The sequence below is a fragment of the Mesoplodon densirostris genome, chromosome 12 (genome assembly GCF_025265405.1).
Source record: "Mesoplodon densirostris isolate mMesDen1 chromosome 12, mMesDen1 primary haplotype, whole genome shotgun sequence".
Lineage (NCBI taxonomy): Eukaryota > Metazoa > Chordata > Mammalia > Artiodactyla > Ziphiidae > Mesoplodon > Mesoplodon densirostris.
In genome coordinates this window covers 14,516,825-14,536,373 of record NC_082672.1, presented here as the reverse complement: position 1 = coordinate 14,536,373, position 19,549 = coordinate 14,516,825, and the positions used below count along the sequence as shown (strand labels likewise).

Genomic DNA, 19,549 nt, shown 5'->3' with positions numbered 1-19,549 from the left:
ATGTCTTTTTAAGCTTACTATTCTCAAAATAAGTTTTAATGATTCTTAGTATCTGCAACAACTATTTTAAGATTTAAAGAAATTTAACCTTGTACTTTGTATGTACAAGGTTACAAAGCACATACTTTGTATGTACTTTGACTTCCCTGGCGGTCCAGTGGTTAAGACTCCACACTTCCAATGAAGGGGGCACAGATTCGAACCCTGGTGGGGAACTAAGATCCCACATGCTGTGTGGCGCAGACACACGCACATGCACACGCACACACACAAAAGAAGGAAACTGTATATGCTCATTTTATCCTTCCTCCCTCCTGCCTCACCCAAAAAAAGGGCATTCCCTTCAGAAAGTATGCATATCATGTCAGCAACATATAAACTTTGATTGCCAAGCCAGGGACGTGGACCGATGTAAGGAGGGACATGCGAGGCTATCACCCCACCCATTAGGGCCTGACTTGCTCATCCCATAGGCTGCATTATTTAGCCAGGGAGAAAGGGCAATGGCAGGTGAGAGCACCCAGCGCCCAGGTGTGCAGGCGAGTGAGGGCAGCAGCTGACTGAGAGCAGTGACCTAAGAGAGGACAGTGTGCTGTTTAAGTCAAACAGCAGCAATGTCCTCCTGGATGAATACAGTGATGATGGACACACAGGAAACCAAGCAGTAAGTGCTAGAAAAGGAGGATTACGTGTACACACCATTGACATTCTGCTGAACGCAAAGAAAACAACTTAATGGCTTAAAAGTTTATGACTTTTGTTACTTTTCTTTTTGTTTTCTTTTTAATCCTGTAGAATGTGTTTAGAAAAGCAGGATAAAAAAGAGAAGGGGAAGACATAAAAGGCAGCAATAATGGATCTAGGAGATTGATTTGGGTATAAAATCATTTTATAAAATACATTCATGTGGATTTTTTTTTGTGTGTGTGTGGTACGCAGGCCTCTCACTGTTGTGGCCTCTCCCACTGCGGAGAACAGGCTCCAGACGCGCAGGCCCAGCGGCCATGGCTCACAGGCCCAGCCGCTCCACGGCATGTGGGATCTTCCCGGACCGGGGCACGAACTCGTGTCCCCTGCATCGACAGGCGGACTCTCAACCACTGCGCCACCAGAGAAGCCCTCATGTGGATATTTATATAATTAAAAAATCATTTAGTTATATACCAGTTATTCCAGAATTTGGTATCCACAGGCAAGTTTGGTTATGTAACAAATAAAGCAGGTAAAATTAATTTTAAATATTTTTAAAATAATTAAATGTAAACAATATACACTAATTATTCCAGGATGATGTTCGCATTTGCTCATTTAAAAAATTTTTTTTCTCAAATTAAAAAGGATGTTAAGGATGGGTTCAATTCATCCCTTACCTGAAGATTGTCTACCTGAACCTGCACAGCTTCTAAAGATCCGGTCAGCAGACGGAATCGGGAGAGAGAGTATCTGGCCTCCATGAGGTAACTGTTTATCTCATCAAAGGCCACTTTGTGGTGGCTCCACTGGTCAAGCACAGACTTCAGCAGGATCTTTAATTGCCCAACCTTTTGAAAGAGACAGAGGCTTCTTATAATTGCATAATATTTTAAGTGATAAAATATATAAATATATATTGCATTGATGGGAAAAATATTAACATTTAAGAACTTCATTGGGATTTCAGCCATTATAAATAAACTCATTTAAAAAAAAGATTTGAAAAGTAAAATGTAGCAATGTTGAAATTTAAGCCTTTCATACTTTTGATCACGCAGTCTAAATTAAAATGCTTAAAAAGGTTATATATACATATATAACCTTTAGCTATAGTACATATTATTTATATGTATTATAATATAAAAGTGATAAAAGGTCAGTATATTTAATACCACAGTTTAGGAAACATATTAAACGAGTGTTTTAAATGCATTAACCCATTTTATCCTCATAACAACCTTATGAGGTAGATGGGATCGTTATGCTCATCTTATATTAAGGAAACTGAGGGACAAAGAGGTTATAAAAATCACCTGAGATCATACTGTTAGAGTGTGAAAGATCTAGATGTAAATCTAGGCAGACTGGTCCCAAGAAATGAAACCTATCTATCATTTGTCCATCTGCTTACCTACCTATCTATTTATCTATCTAACTATTTACCTATCGATCCATCCCAGGTATGTGCAAGCTCTCTCTCTCTCTCTCTCTCTCACACACACACACACACACCCACACTCAAATGAATATCTTAAGATAAAACATCCAAGAACATTCTTTCCTGTACTTATCTGCAACAGAAAAGGTTTTAGTTTGATCTGTATCATATCTGCTTTGGACTTCCTGGATTTCACTTCTAATCTTTTGAATAAGGAGTAAGTATGGCCATGATTAAGAAAAGAGATCATATAAATTAACTTGCACCTGAATTCTCTGCTCTTTTTCTTAGCATAACCAAAAATGTTGAAACCAATCGAGGTACTATCACATGGGCCAAAGGCCTAAGAAAATGAGGCAACACTCCCACGTACAGGCAGGTGTCAGGGCCTGTCCTAGGAAAGTCAGGAACAAACATGAATGTAAAGCCAAGAGATCAATGAGAATTTCTAAATCGTCTATTTCTTCCTTGTATTATTTTTGGTTGTTTTTCATGAGAAGATGTTTCTGTGAAAGAACCACTCAATTTATTTATATGGTAAATTGCTTCCAAAGAATTGTGATGATTTATAAAAGTGCATAAAATAAAACGAACTAGATTTAAAATCGGGTTAAAGATAAGGTAATTAGAAAGCTGCCCTCGGAGACCATCACGTGGACTGTGAGAAGCGGTTTGCTGGACACCTTGGTCCCTGTCAAGGTGTCAATCTGTTGGTGCCTCAGCCCTCACCTCTGGAAAGTGTGGGCAGGAACCACTGGCACAGGTGTGTGCAGAGCAGGAGTTGTTACATGTATTCTTACTGGAGGATTCAACCCTCTATTCAGCACATAATGTCAAACATCTTCACAGAGCTTACGTTTTAGTGAGAGAATTTAAATAAACGAGCAGACCATATCATATGTTAGAAGTTGATAAATAACACAGATAAAAGCAAAGTGGAGAAGAGAGTCAGAGAATGTAAGGGGAGGGTGCAAAGGCTGTCATTTAAAACAAGGTGGTCAGGAAAGCCCTCCCTGAGATGGCGAATTTAAACAAGGGCTTTGAGGAGAGGGAATGGCCATGCGGATATTAGCGAGAGGGGGCTCCGGGCAGAGGGAAGAGCCAGGACAAAGTCCCCGAGTGTGGAGCACACCACTGGGTTCCAGACTAGGGGGAGACCAGAAGCACAAGAAACCAGTGGGCTAGCAGTGGGAACCGCATGGTTTTGGCCTCATTCTGAATGAGACAGGAAGATATTGCGGGGTTGTGAGCAGAGGACTGGTGTGATCTGACTTCCATTTTACCAGGACTTCTCTGGCACGGAGACTATTTAGGAGGCCACTGAAATAATCAAAGCAAGCAGTGACGGTGACTTAGACCTAGGTGCTAGCTGCACAGAGTGGGCAGAGGCTGGATTCTAGATCTATCCTGAAAATAGAGCTGACAAGATTGTTGATGGACTCTGTGTGGGTCTGAGGGAAAGAGAGGAGTGAAGAATGACCCGTAGGTTTCAGCCCATGCAACTGGACAGGTAGAGCTGCCATGAACTGAGGTGGCAGAAAGTGTAGGTTTGTGGGGGAAGAATGGGAGTTGGGGGCTTCCCTGGTGGTGCAGTGGTTGAGAATCTGCCTGCCAATGCAGGGGACACGGGTTCGAGCCCTGGTCCGGAAAGATCCCACATGCCGCAGAGCAACTGGGCCCGTGAGTCACAACTACTGAGCCTGCGCGTCTGGAGCCTATGCTCCGCAACAAGAGAGGTTGCGACAGTGAGAGGCTCGCGCACCGCGATGAAGAGTGGCCCCCGCTTGCAACAACTAGAGAAAGCCTGTGCACAGAAACAAAGACCCAACACAGCAAAAATAAATAAATAAATAAATAAAATTAAAAAAAAAAAAAAAAAAAGAATGGGAGTTGGTTTGGGCAGGAAGTTTGAGATGTCTAATGGTCATGCAAGCAGAGATGTCTACAGAGGACTTCCCTCTGTGTCTGTCTCTGTCTATAGTTTAGGCGAGAAATCCAGTCTGAGGATACACATCTGAGAACCATCTGTGCCTAGATGGTATCTATGGACATGGGAATGGCTAAGATTATTAAGAAAGTCATCTTCATAGTAATGTTAATTACAGGAAACATCTGAAGCTAGGTTCTTTAAAAGGAGGTTAATAAAGTGGACTTAACACTACCAATAGATGCTGTGTAGATTCCGTGATTATTTATTTATTTATTTATTTTAGGAAAACCAAAACCTATGTCACATTTGGACATGAGATGGCAACCACAGTCTTGGAGGCAGCTCTCCACAAGAAACCTTACCATGTGGTCTAAATTTGCCCAGGTGTGGTTGAGATCCTGAAGCGTGCTCATGACAAAGCCAGAGACTTCTTCTTTCTTGTTCTGAATCAAAGCAAGTCCATTCTGCTCAATTTTCTCTAACTCTTTTTCTTTTGCTTTAATCAAATCTTCCAGATCCTGAAAGATGAAGAAACAGTCATTTTAAATTATTCTATTATGGAACTCTGGGGTACACTGAAATTGAGCCATTATAGTCTCACAGCCGAAAAATCTTTTATTAATCTGAAAAGCTTATCATTCTCAGGATAGGGTCGCCAGAGTGATACTTCTTCTTACATTTAAATTTTTAAAATTCTCTTTTCATTCCATGAGAAATTAGCATAACAAAAAACCACGCAAAATTTAAATGGCACTAGATAAGTTTTTTCAAGAAGCTACAAGGAAAGAAATATATGTTGGAAATGGTAACATGATTTATATTCTCACATTCATTTACCTTGCTGTTGGAAAAGTTACACAGTCCTAGCTCATGGGATGAAATGTGTTAGAATGGTATTCTGGACCCCAGTATCTGAGATTTAGTTACATTTCTGTGACTATCAAGCTGTGCCACTTTGAGCAAGTGAGAAACTTCCACAGGGTCTCAGTTTCTTCAGATGAAAAATCAGTCTCTATTAACCTGTCTTTCTCCCTAAAATACTCTGATTCTAAGTGAGTATGAAAAGTTGTACAAGTTTTTTTTCATGAATTGAATCCTCATTTTCTTTAGAATTTGCATTTATAATGGTCAGGATGAAATGTTCAAAAAAGAAAATGAGGCAATGATCTGGAGGTCGTACTTAACCATAATCCTCACCGATATTTTAAAGCCATCTGAAACTCTGGAAAGCTCAGTGAGCCAGGCTGAGACTACTATCAACATTTTATGGATGAACAGTGGGAGATTATGTCACGCAACCTGTCTCCAGTCACAAAAAGGCCAGAAGTAGAATTAGAATCCAAGACTTCTGAGCCCACTGACTCCCAGCCCAGTGCTGGAGGCAGATGGGAATTGTGGAGAAGAGGTAAATCCATGTCGGGGTGATGTGAGAAGCTGTATATTGATCCTGGTTACATGCTCATAGTCAAAAGTACACCCCCCAGAACTAGATATGCAGATTGTAGGCCTTGGAGGTTAGAGTGAAGAAAATTGCAAAATATTTTAAGTTTGGATAATGTCTCAGTTCTGTGAAAAAGATTTCCAGCTTCCTGTCATGATCCACATATGGATAACTCCCTTGGGCTTGGGTAGTGCTATGGATAGGATACTAGTGAGAAGTCCTGGTCTCTGCTGTTTTAGTTACAAATGTACCTCTTTTAATTTTTGCTTCATGTGGTCCAATCTTTTAATCACTCCCTACCTTATGTATAAAATAGGAATAATAATACATTTGCTTATCTCAAAGGGATAACATTAGATAAATAAATCTATGAAATCCCTTTTAAGCTGTTAAAAACTAGGCAAATGTAAGAGTTTGTTTTATTCAGCCATTTGGTAATCTGCACCGCTTCACTGCAAATTTATTTATTTTTCTCTCCTTAACTACTATGAAGCTATTTTTGCCTTGATATATTAATTAGAAGTTCATGTAATTAGTAGCCTAAAGAGATCATTTTTGTTTTGAATAACTGTTCTTTCATTTTCACTTTATAATTTTGTCAGTATTTTGACAACTCTGATAATTAACCTGAAAATAAATATAGTGATTACCAGTGTTACAGGTCCTTTATACAGTAAAGAAAACATAATGAACTTTACCATTTAAGGATTTTTCTCTCCGCTTCTCTAAAAGATTACATAATCATAAATAATCCTTCCAACATTGTCTTTAATATGATCCTAAAACTCAACCACTGGAATTGAATTTATCCTCATTTATCCATAGATGTTAACTTTTTAAGTGAGCAATATTAAATGAATGACCCATTGCTTAGAAACACATCTCAAAAGTGTCCTGCACATTTATGTTGGCATAAAAGCAAAACCCAGGAGGGAAACAGGAATGAAATATATATTTTGTGCAAAACAAAGGTGTTTTCCTTTCCCTCCAATAATAATTAAAAGATGATTCTGTTTCTGATCAATGAAGGGAAAAGCCAAACCTAATATTTTTTTGCTATCATAAATCATTCTTAACTTGGGTTAATTCATAAATATCAGTTTTTATGTTGGTTCAAATTCATAAATCACTTCTGAAAGAGTGGGAAAATATCCAAGATTTTTTAAACAAAAGAAAGCTTGAATCCAGTCACCAATGTAAGTATGCTGGCTTGAATTCTACACTCTGGTCCAGAAGAACTATTTCTCAAAAATGGCAATAAATTTTTATCAAGGTTTGTGGTACTGCCAAATGGAACCTGCCAGTTAGGCTACTGTGATTTATATGTGATGCCCCCAAATAATTATATGGTCTACTTTCATTCTGTTCTTTGTTTCAAAAACACTGACTTTTCATTTGACATCACAAATTGGCATTGGAGTTAAGTTCTTTCAACCATACTTGAAGCTTTTCCTCCTGACACTGCCTGGTGTGACCCTCTGGGAGGTTAAAAATTTGGGTCTGAAAAGGAGTGAAACTTGGTCAAGTTTCTGCTACATTTTCCAGCTAGCAATCTCTCCCTCTGTGTTAAATAGAAGACATGTACATAAAAGGAAAATGGAAAATGGCAGAAAAAAGTATACATTAAAGAGAAGAAAAAATAGTAAGAAAGAGAAAAATAAAAGGAAAGAAGGCAGAAGAAAAATAAAGGAAAAGAAAAGTTAAATTAACCTATATTTCAGTCTTTTAATAGTCAAGTTTATTATTATAACAGTGTAACAAGGAAGCACTAATCTTGCTAATGTTAATGCTGAAATTATGTTTTAATTTTAATGAAAACATTTTAACTTACGAAGTCATCCTTTGAAGTAAAATTTTGAAATTCTGGCTTACTTGTACATTTTAGAATTCATAGCTTACTACTTGAAATCCTACTGGCTCCTGAAAATTGAAAAGGCAGTAAGACTAGCTGATGCATGTTTTTGGTCTTTCATCTTGTACACACCAATCTTCTGATGTGAAGGTTTTTATTTTTTTTTAATTTCAAGGTAGTTCCCTGTATGATACTTTTCTTTACCATTTTCATGCACCCTCAAAATTGTAATCCATGAGCTTGTCAGCCCAGCACAAGAGCATGTGCTCTTCCTTTTGGAACCAAAAAGCTTTGACTGAGAGCTTAAATATACATCTCTTTACATATGCCCCTAAAGAAAAACTGCTGGTTGGAAGGAAGATCATTACCAAAGGCCTTTCTTTTTGAAAGCTGAAATATAAAAACAAAATTTGGGGAAATAAGCGTTTCTGTAGAATTGCTTCACAGTTTAACCTTCAATTGTCCTTAGGAAACACTACAGAGAACTATCACAGCTAATCTGTAACACACTACAAATTTTTGAATTATTTTTTAAAAATTACAGCATTTGCTGTAACAGCTTACATTTCTTTTGTATAAACAAGAATCCCTGAGGCAATATTAAGTGGTTCTAAGTCACTGGAAAACATTTAGAGTCTGCCCACTCCACATGCACCAAGATCCTTATCACCAACAGGAGAACAAGCAGGCGCTGCTCAGTCTTCCCAATGGGACACAGTAGGAGGTAACACTGTCCCCTGGGAAGCGCTGGCTCATTGGAGTTGAACCAGAATCCAATCAAGCCTCTAGTGCTGACTTCCATTTATAGGAAATACAGGGGAGAGGAGAGCATCTCAAGGAACTACACAGGCTAATCCTGAACCTGAGTCCAGTCTACAGTTTTTGCAACAAGTTAATAGTGTCAAAAAAAAAAAACTTAAAGAGACTTAAAAGATCTAAGAAGAAATGGAAGATGTGGACACTGTGACATCTTTGTTTAAGTAAATTAACTTTAAAAAAGATATTTTAAAGACAATTGAGGAAATAGTGTTATGAGTTGGACATTAAATAGTATTCGGGGGTTACTGTGAATTTTTTTGTGGGGATAATGATATTACGGTTATATAAGAAAAAGGTCCATTTCTTTTAGAGAGGCACACTGTAGCATGCAGGAATAAAATGACACGATGTCTGGGGAGGTGTAGTCAAGATGGCAGTGTGGGAAGATGCCGAGTTAGCATCTCCCCATAATTAGGATGCCTGCTGGCTGCTGGTGGGGGACCCTGATGCCTAAGGAGACGAGAGGAACCCCCAAGTGAACTGGTAGGATGTGGGGGACTGAGGGGGGAGGAGAAGTGGAGGCCAGAAAGGATCGGCACCCCTGGGGCCAGGGAGATAAGGAGAGGCAGGTGGGAGGAGCCATCCGGGAGGAGCGGGAGAGGAGCAGAGGGCATTTGCCCCACCCACTTGGGCCCGGGGAGCCTGCTGAGTTCTGAGGCTGATCCCCTGCCCTACAGGGCCCCCTTCTCCCCCCGGCCACATTGGTCCTGGGGGCACAGCAAGGAGGCTGAGGGGAGAACAGGAGAGTCAGGTGAGAAGGGCCCTCCAGGAGGAGCAGGAGAGGCGTGGAGGGTGTTTGCCCTGTCCACTCGGGCCCAGGAGCCCCACTGAGCTCCCAGGTGAGGTCCCCACAACCCTCTGAGACCAGGGGTGGGGGGCACGCCTGGGCGCCTTCTGTTCCTTGAACCTAAGCCCCACCCCCTACAGAACCCAGGGCCATTTCCAGCCCTGTGGGTCCTGAGCATTGGCCTCACCAACCACCCAAACCTTGCCCTTGTTTAGGCCCCGCCCTCCACAGCCAAGGCCTTCTCCCCCATTTTTTTACTTTCTTTTCTTTTCTTTTTTCTTTCCTTTTTTTTTTTTTTCTGCCACGCCATGCAGATTGGGGGATCGTGGTTCATGAGCCGGCAGTCGGGCGAAGCTCCTGCGGTGGGAGCTCTGAGTCCAAAGCACTGGACTGACAGAGAACCTCAGACCCCAGGGAATATTCATTGGAGTGAGGTCTCATGGAGGTCCTCATCTCAGCTCTACCCAACAGCCTACAAACTCCAGTGTTGGAAGCCTCAGGGCAAACAACCACTAAGACAGGAACACAATCCCACTCATAAAAAAAATTAAAAAATGAGACAGCAAAAAAATATGTCACAGATGAAGGAGCAAGGTAAAAGCCTATAAATAAATGAAGACCAAATAAATGAAGAGGAAATAGGCAATCTACCTGAAAAAGAATTCAGAGTAATGATAGTAAAGATGATCCAGAATCTCAGAAATAGAATGGAGGTGCACAATTGAGAAAATAAATGTTTAACAAATATCTAGAAGAACTAAAGAATAAACAAACAGAGAAGAACAACCCAATAACTGAAATGAAAAATATACTAGAAGGTTATCAATAATAGAATAACTGAGGCAGAAGAACAAATAAGTGAGCTGTAAGACAAAATGGTGGAAATAACTGCCAAGGAGCAGAATAGAGAAAAAAGAATGAAAAGAATTGAAGACAATCTCAGAGACCCTCTGGGACAACACTAAATGCACCAACATTCGAATTATAGGGGTCCCAGAAGAATAAGAGAAAAAGAAAGGGTCTGAGAAAATATCAGAAGAGATTATAGTTGAAAACTTCCATAACATGGGAAAGGAAATAGTCACCCAAGTCTAGGAAGCACAGACAGTCCCATACAGGATAAACCCTAGGAAAAACACACCAAGACACATACTAATCAAACTAAAAAAAATTAAATTCAAAGAAAAAATATTAAAAGCAGCAAGGGAAAAAACAAAAAATAATATGCAAAGGAATCCTCATAAGTTTATCAGCTGATTTTTCACCAAAAACTCTACAGGCCAGAAGGGAGTGGCAGAATACATAAAGTGATGAAAGAGAAAAATCTAAAACCAAGATTACTCTATCCAGCAAGGATTTCATTCAGATTTGATGGAGAAATCAAAAGCTTTTCAGACAAGCAAAAGCTAAGAGAATTCAGCACCACCAAACCAGCTTTACAACAAATGCTAAAGAAACTTCTCTAGGTAGGAAACACAAGAGAAGAAAAAGACACACAAAAACAGACCCAAAACAATTAAGAAAATGGTAATAGGAACATACATATCAATAATAACCTCAGGGCTTCCCTGGTGGCGCAGTGGTTGAGAGTCCATCTGCCGATGCAGGGGATGTGGGTTTGTGCCCCGGTCCGGGAAGATACCACGTGCCGCGGAGCAGCTGGGCCCTTGAGTCATGGCCGCTGAGACTGTGCGTCTGGAGCCTGTGCTCCATAACGGGAGAGGCCACAACAGTGAGAGGCCCGCATACCACAAAAAAAAAACAAAAAACAAACCTTGAATGTAAATGGATTAAATGTCCCAACCAAAAGACATAAAAACAAGACCTGAAAGGATACAAAAACAAGACCCATATATATACTGTCTACAAGATACCCACGTCAGACCTAGGGACACATACAGACCGAAAGTGAAAGGATGGAAAAAAGATATTCTATGCAAATGGAAATCAAAAGCAAGCTGGAGTAGCAATACTCATATCAGATAAACTAGACTTTAAAATAAGGACTGTTACAAGAGATAAGGAGAAACACTACATAATGATCAAAGGATCAATACAAGAAGATATAACAATTATAAATGTTTATGTACCCAACATAGGAGCACCTCAATACATAAGGAAAATGCTAACAACCATGAAAGGAGAAATCGACAGTAACACAACAAGAGTAGGCGACTTTAACACCCCACTTACACCAATGGACAGATCATCCAAACAGAAAATAAATAAGGAAACACAAGCTTTAAATGACACAATAGACCAGATAGATTTAATAGATATTTATAGAACAATCCACCCAAAAGTGGCAGAATACATTTTCTTCTCAAGTGCACGTGGAACAATCTCCAGGACAGATCACATCTTGGGTCACAAATCAAGCCTTGGAAAATTTAACAAAATTGAAATTGTATCAAGCATCTTTTCTGACCACAGTGCTATGAGATTGGAAACCAATTACAGGAAAAAACTGTAAAAAACACAAATACATGGAGACTAAACAGTGTGCTATTAAATAACCAAGAGATCACTGAAGAAATCAAAGATGAAATAAAAAAAATACCTAGAGACAAATGACAATGAAAACATGATGACCCAAAACCTATAGGACGCAGAAAAGCAGTTCTAAGAGGGAAGTTTATAGCAATTCAATCTCACCTCAAGAAACAAGAAAAATCTCAAATAAACAATCTAACCCTACATTTAAAACAACTAGAGAAAGAAGAACAAAGAAAACCCAAAGTCAAGGAAAGAAATCATAAAGATCAGAGCAGAAATAAATGAAATTGAAATGAGGAAAACAGTAGCAAAGATCAATAAAACTAAAAGCTGGTACTTTGAGAAGATAAACAAAATTGATAAACCCTTAGCCAGACTAATCAAGAAAAAAAGGGAGAGGATGAAAATCAATAAAATTAGAAATGACAAAGGAGAAATCACAACCGACACTGCAGAAATACAAAGGATTATAAGAGACTACTACAAACAACCATATGCCAATAAAATACACAACCATGAAGAAATGGACAAATTCTTGGAAAGGTACAATTTTCCAAGACTGAACAAGGAAGAATTAGAAAATATAAACAGACCTATCACAAGCAATGAAATTGAAACTGTGATTAAAAATCTTCCAACAAAAAAAGTCCAGGACCAGATGGCTTCACAGGCAAATTCTATCAAACATTCAGAGAAGAGCTAACACTGATCCTTTTCAAACTCTTCCAAAAAATTGCAGAGGGAGAAACACTCCCAAATTCATTCTACGAGGCCACCATCACCCTGATACCAAAACCAGAAAAATATATCACAAAAAAGAAAATTATAGACCAATATCACTGATGAACATAGATGCAAAAATCCTGAACAAAATACTAGCAAACAGAATCCAACAGCACATTAAAAGGATCATACACCATGAACAAGTGGGATTTATCCCAGGGATTCAAGGATTCTTCAATATATGCAAATCAATCAATGTGATACACCACATTAACCAATTAAGGAATAAAAACCATATGATCATCTCAATAGATGCAGAAAAAGCATTTGACAAAATTCAATACCTATTTATGATAAAGACTCTCCAGAAAATGGGCATAGAGGGAAACTACCTCAACATAATAAAGGTCATATATGACAAACCCACAGCAAGCATCATTCTCAATGGTGAAAAATTAAAGGCATTTCCACTAAGATCAGAAACAAGACAAGGATGTCCACTCTCGCCACTCTTATTCAACATAGTTTTGGAAGTCCTAGCCATGGCAATCAGAGAAGAAAAAGAAATAAATAGAATACAAATTGTAAAAAAAGAAGTAAAACTGTCATTCTTTGCACATGACATGATACTATACATCGAAGATCCTAAAGATGCCACCAGAAAACTAGTAGAACTAATCAATGAATTTGGTAAAGTTGTAGGATACAAAATTAATGCACAGAAATCTCTGGCATTCATATACACCAACAATGAAAAATCAGAAAGAGAAATTAAGGAAACCCTCTCATTTACTATTGCAACAAAAAGAATACAACACCTAGGAATAAACCTGCCTAAGGAGGCAAAAGACTTGTACTCAGACAACTATAAAACACTAATGAAGGAAACCAGAGATGACATAAACAGATGGAGAAATATACCATGTTCTTCGATTGGAAGAATCAATATTGTGAAAATGACTATAGTAACCAAAGCAATCTACAGATTCAGTGCAATCCCTATCAAACTACAGATGGTATTCTTCACAGAATTAGAACAAAAAATTTTACAACTTGTATGGAAACACAAAAGACCCCAAATAGCCAAAGCAATCTTGAGAAAGAAAAACAGAGTTGGAGGAATCAGGCTCCCCGACTTCATACTATACCACAAAACTACAGTAATCAAGACAGTATGGTACTGGCACAAAAACAGAAATATAGATCAATGGTACAGGATAGAATGCCCAGAGATAAACCCACGCACATATGGGCACCTAATTTATGACAAAGGAGGCAAGAACATACAATGGAGAAAAGACAGCCTCTTCAATAAGTGGCTCTGGGAAAACTGGACAGCTACATGTAAAAGAATGAAAATAGGGCTTCCCTGGTGGCGCAGTGGTTGAGAGTCCGCCTGCCGATGGAGGGGACACGGGTTCGTGCCCCGGTCTGGGAAGATCCCACATGCCGCGGAGCGGCTGGGCCCGTGAGCAATGGCCGCTGAGCCTGCGCATCTGGAGCCTGTGCTCCACAACGGGAGAGGCCACAACAGTGAGAGGCCCGCGTACCACAAAAAAAAAAAAAAAAAAAAAGAATGAAAATAGGACACTACCTAACACCACACACAAAAATAAACTCCGAAAGGATTAAAGACTTAAACGTAAGGCCAGACACTATAAAACTCTTAGAGGAAAACATAGGAAGAACACTCTTTGACCTAAACCACAGCAAGATCTTTTTTGACCCACCTCCTAGAGAAATGGAAATAAAAACAAAAATAAACAAATGGGACATAATTAAACTTAAAGGCTTTTGCACAGCAAAGGAAACCATAAAGAAGACAAAAAGACAACCCTCAGAATGGGAGAAAATATTTGCAAATGAAACAACAGACAAAGGATTAACCTCCAAAATACACAAATAGCTCATGGAGCTATCATATAAAAAAAATCCAATTAAAAAATGGGCAGAAGACCTAAATAGACATTTCCCCAAAGAAGACATACAGATGGCCAAGAGGCACATGAGAATATGCTCAACATCACTAATTATTAGAGAAATGAAAATCAAAACTACAATGAGGTATCACCTCACACCAGTCAGAATGGCCATTATCAAAGAATCTAGAAACAATAAATGCTGGAAAGGGTGTGGTGGAAAGGGAAACCTCCTGCACTGTTGGTGGGAATGTAAATTGATAAAACCACTATGGAAAACAGTACGGAGTTTCCTTAAAAAACTAAAAATAGAACTACCATACGACGCAGCAATCCCACTACTGGGCATATACCCTGAGAAAGCCATAATTCAAAAAGAGTCATGTACCACAATGTTCATTGCAGCACTATTGACAAGAGACAAGACATGGAACCAACCTAAATGTCCATCAACAGATGAATGATAAAGAAGATGTGGCATATATATACAATGGAATATTACTCAGCCATAAATTGAGTTATTTGTAGTGAGGTGGATGGACCTAGAAGTAAGTCAGAAAGAGAAAAACAAATACCATATGCTAACGCATATATATGGAATCTAAAAAATAAGTGGTACTGATGAACCTAGTTGCACAGCAGGAATAAAGAGGGAGACATAGAGAATGGACTTGAGGACACGGGGTGGGAGGGGGAGGCTGGGGCGAAGTGACAATAGCATTGACATATATACACTACCGAATGTAAAATAGTTAGCTAGTGGGAAGCAGCAGCATAGCACAGGGAGATCAGCTCGGTGCTTTGTGTCTACCTAGAGGGGTGGGATAGGGAGGGTGGGAGGGAGGCTCAAGAGAGAGGGGATATGGGGACATGTGTATGCATATGGCTGATTCATTTTGTTGTACAACAGATACTAACACAGTATCATGAAGCAATTATAGTTCAGTAAAGATCTATTTAAAAACAACAACAAACACAGTATGGTACTGGCATAATGATAGACATATAGATCAATGGAATGGAACTTAGCTTCCAGAAATAAACTCATGCATTTACAGCCATTTAAAAATAAAAAATGACATGATTTCCGGGATTCACTGTAAAATCTTTACAAAGAAAAGAAATAATGCAGGGAAGTATGTCAAAATTTTGATAATTATTAAATCTGATGATCAGTATAGCAGGATTCTCTACTTACAAGTGTATCTGAAAACTCATAAATTCAAATTTATAAAAACAGGTGAAAAAAACCTAATAGTTAGAAAAACTCTATAAATCACACAATCAGAGAAATTTGTTACCAAATGCAGCATTTTTCCATACTGAATCCTCAATTCTCAGGACCCGCAAATTTCTTCCGTGTACACAATGAAATTTTGTAGTGGCGCCTGTCAGCCACCTGGACAAGTTACCTGACAGTCTTTCAGTGCGTTCTGAACTGCAGCCTGATCTCCAATTTGCTGTTGTTGCTTTAGTCTCTTTTCCTGGGTTTCAAACCAAGTTTTCAGACATTGTACGTTATTTTCATATTCTGACCAAGATTCCAATAAGCCTTCCAACAGCTGAATCTGAACAAACATAATGAAATGAAATTTGCAATTTTATTTTTGAATCAAATTACTGGCAGGTCACTATTTCCTCCAGATTAAGAATTCTTAAAAGACAGTCCATTGTATATTAAAAATGAATGTTAAAAAGTATAAAGCCATGACCATTACTGGTAAATAAGTAAAGAACTTAAGTCAACTTGAGGCAAAGGAAAAAGATATTAAGAAGCACCTTTAATAAACTAAAATAATATGAAATATCCAAAGAGCAGTGGGTACACAGACAAAATAATGAACAGGGCTGAAGAACTGTTAGAACCTTCAGGGGCCAGTCTCTTCAGAAGCAGTTGTGTGCCCAGTGTAGCCATACTATTTGTGGAATGAGTTTTCTTAACAGAGTGTACCTGTTTGTGGCGTTTTCATGAAACATGGACAGCAGAGAGCACTTGGCTCACCTTCTCAGTGACGAGACCCTGCAGGATTTGCCAGCTTTTATTCATGGCTCCAAGTTGCTCAGCAAAATCAGTCTTATCACTGCGTTTACTTTCCACGTCCTGACTGCTGATTTGTAGCACAGACTGGTTCACAAAATCGACGGTCAGCTGTTTACAGTTAATGTCGATCTTAAAACCCTAAAAAGGGAAAGGCGAAAATAAGAAAACAAGCTTATATGTTTAAATGTCTTATATTTTACCAGGAATTGGAAAGCCTTCAGTAACCTTAAGATTAATATTATCACTTGTGTGATTTAGTCCAAATGGCACAATCGGTATGTATTAATATAACCCATTGCGGGCTTCCCAGGTGGCACAGTGGTTGAGAGTCTGCCTGCTAATGCAGGGGACACGGGTTCGAGCCCTGGTCTGGGAGGATCCCACATGCCACGGAGCACCTGGGCCCGTGAGCCACAATTACTGAGCCTGCGCGTCTGGAGCCTGTGCTCCGCAACAAGAGAGGCCGCGATAGTGAGAGGCCTGCGCACCACGATGAAAAGTGGCCGCCGTTTGCCACAAATAGAGAAAGCCCTCGCACAGTAATGAAGACCCAACACGGCAAAAATAAATAAATTAATTAATAAACTCCTACCCCCAACATCTAAAAAAAAACAAAAAAACACAGATGCGATGCCTCTTAATCAAATATATGAATTTATAAAAAAAAATTTAACCCATTATCTTCAGAAGTTGAATATATATAGTATATGAATATACTGAATATAAATTGAATTTATACATTTTGAATGTATAAACATATTGAATTTGAGTTTGTAAAGATTTGAATTTATAGATATATTGAATATAAATTTTTTTTAGGTAGGAAAGTAGAATTGGGCAAATTGTATAATCTCACTATAAAATATTTACAAATTATAGTATTTATTTTTATGATTTCTTAAAATGACACAAAATCTTATTCAAAATTATTCCTAATACTGGACAACTTTCCTATGCCTATAACTAGGGAAGCAGTTTTCTTACTAGAGTAGACCTACCTGGTCACTATATATGAAACATATACTTTCAGACCTCATTTCCATAACTTGAGTTTTTGAGTTTCTTCAAATAAAACAGTCCTAAAATATGCAAAGCTAAAAACAAACAAAAATGTTTAATTACCTTATATTTCTGAAGGTATTCATGAATTGCCTTGTAACCGATGGAGTTTTTAATACTCTCTTCATCCATTTGAATAACATTTTCCATGAGAGAAATCCAAGCCATGACTTCAGAAATGGCATGGCGAGAAGGCAGCTTATCCATTTGGAGCTGCCCATGTCAGAGACAGAAGAAGTCGCAAGTGTTAAAATTCAAACTCGATTTCTGTTAACCTAAAACTCTACTAATTCCTACTAAAGTACCAACAGAGATAACACTTCTTAATGACATTTTTGGATATTAACCTTGTTAGAAGCTTGAAATTAAACATCAGGCAAACATTGAACAATAATAGTCCTCTTATGTTCACTTGACATCGAATACTATAAACATTTCATAAACACTACCTAATTAATCAAAACACCAGCAGGAAGAAAATATTATTCTTATTTTATAGCTAGTTTTATGAGTATAAAAAAACGTAACTACAAAACATTCAACAGATGTATTTTATTAATTATCTTGTAAAATATCTGTGTATTATGACTCAGGAATGTTACCACCACACTACAAACTATCATTTTCTAGATTTTTGGCGCTCTCATATTTATTCCAAAGAGCATAGCCAATTTCCTCAGTCTTTCACTAAAACATACTTAGAATCCTGAATCTTCCTTAACATATCATACATTTATGCAAATGCTTGTAATGACTGAGAGGAACAAAAGCAATCATTTAAAATATTTATGGACTTCTATGGGGGCAGAAAGATATACAGGTTAATGTGAGATGTTTCCTGCCCTCTAGAAATGTCCAGCTGCTGATTAGAAGGGATAAGACATTTATATGAAACACATCTTTACACCTTGTACACAGTGATGAATGCCCATGAGAGATAAAGATAAAATATCTGGGAGTTCAGGGGAGAGAAGCATAATTTCCAGATAAGAGAGCTACTTACTTCTCTTCCCCTAGTTCTCTTCACTTGTTGAATGTCAGCTCTATTGTAGGTAAGGTTATAGGTTTTTTACATATATTATTATTATTAAATCTTCATAACTACTCACTTTATGAGACAGGTATAGTTACACATATTTTATTTATGAGAAAACAAAGAATTTAAACATGGGCAGACAAGAATTCTAAAACACACACACACACACACATGATAAAGAAGCCCTTGGAAGACAGGGAATTTATAGATAGGGCATTTGTAGAACCGTTCATTATTTTTTTTTTAATTGGAGTATAGTTGATTTACAATGTTGTGTTAGTTTCTGCTGTACAGCAAAGTGACTCAGTTATACATATTCATATATCCACTCTTTTTTAGATTCTTTTCCCATATAGGTCACTACAGAGTACTGAGTAGAGTTTCCTGTGCTATACAGTAGGTCCTTATTAGTTATCTATTTTATATATAATAGTGTTAATATGCAATACAATGGAAGACATAAAAGACGAGATGTCCAAGACAAAGCTGATTTAAATTTGTGAGCAAAAGCAGATCAATGTACTTTTCCATCTAATACTGCTTACACCAATTATGGCCAATTAAACTGATGATTATTTCTGTACCTGGTGCAGCTTTTCCTGTACGGTTGGAATATTTGTCAGCAGGTCAGTCCACTGGCCATCAATGTGTGACAGCTCAGAACGCAGGGCAGCTGTGTCCACTTTCTTTAGTCTAAGAAGCTGATTTCCAGTGCTCAGAACAGACGATTTCAAGGTAGATTTGGCATCCACCTCTTTGGAAAACTCCTAAAAGAAACAGCGATGTTCTAATCAGGATTGAGTAGCCAGACCCTTCATTTAAGGAAAGAGAGTAATTTATTACATAAACAAGTTTTCTTTACATCTTAAAGGGGAGTGGTGACATTAAACACTCTGGAGGAAAACAAAAGCAACGCACCCTTGCCCCAAATGAAAGCCAACATTACTTAAACACTACTTTAAAGAGGCAATGTTGAACCCTACTATTTTGCATAATTATTCAACACACAGAGTGAACGCTGAGTAATTCTCTATAGCTTGATTTACTAAGTAGATCCACTGACAACTGATGTCCTTTTCACCTGTAACTCAGGCCTGAAAATGATAAAACTGAATCAAATGCTTTAGATTCTTGAGCTTACCAGAAAAGCGTTCAGATGATCACGGACCATTTCCAGTTCTTGAGGAACTGTCACAGATTGTTGAGTCCAAAATTCTAACCTGTCTTTTGCAGACTGTAACCAGTGGATGAGATCGGCAGATTCACTTTGATATCTGTAAGGACAGTAATAAGCCTATTAAGTAAACATCCAATT

The 19,549-nt window shown here is 38.3% G+C and overlaps 1 protein-coding gene across 8 annotated transcripts in view; it reads right to left on the bottom strand.

The window, feature by feature from the left end:
- LOC132499744 (nesprin-1) overlaps window positions 1-19,549 on the bottom strand; it is a 241,489-nt gene that overhangs the window by 96,200 nt on the left and 125,740 nt on the right. For all 8 annotated transcript variants that reach the window (XM_060114303.1, XM_060114305.1, XM_060114307.1 and 5 more), the window contains 7 exons: window positions 19,376-19,508; window positions 18,819-19,001; window positions 17,262-17,411; window positions 16,101-16,277; window positions 15,511-15,666; window positions 4,424-4,579; window positions 1,371-1,541 (listed from right to left, as the gene is read on the bottom strand). In XM_060114303.1, the coding sequence (XP_059970286.1) occupies window positions 1,371-1,541; window positions 4,424-4,579; window positions 15,511-15,666; window positions 16,101-16,277; window positions 17,262-17,411; window positions 18,819-19,001; window positions 19,376-19,508 (1,126 nt within the window). The remainder of the gene's footprint in view (window positions 1-1,370; window positions 1,542-4,423; window positions 4,580-15,510; window positions 15,667-16,100; window positions 16,278-17,261; window positions 17,412-18,818; window positions 19,002-19,375; window positions 19,509-19,549) is intronic.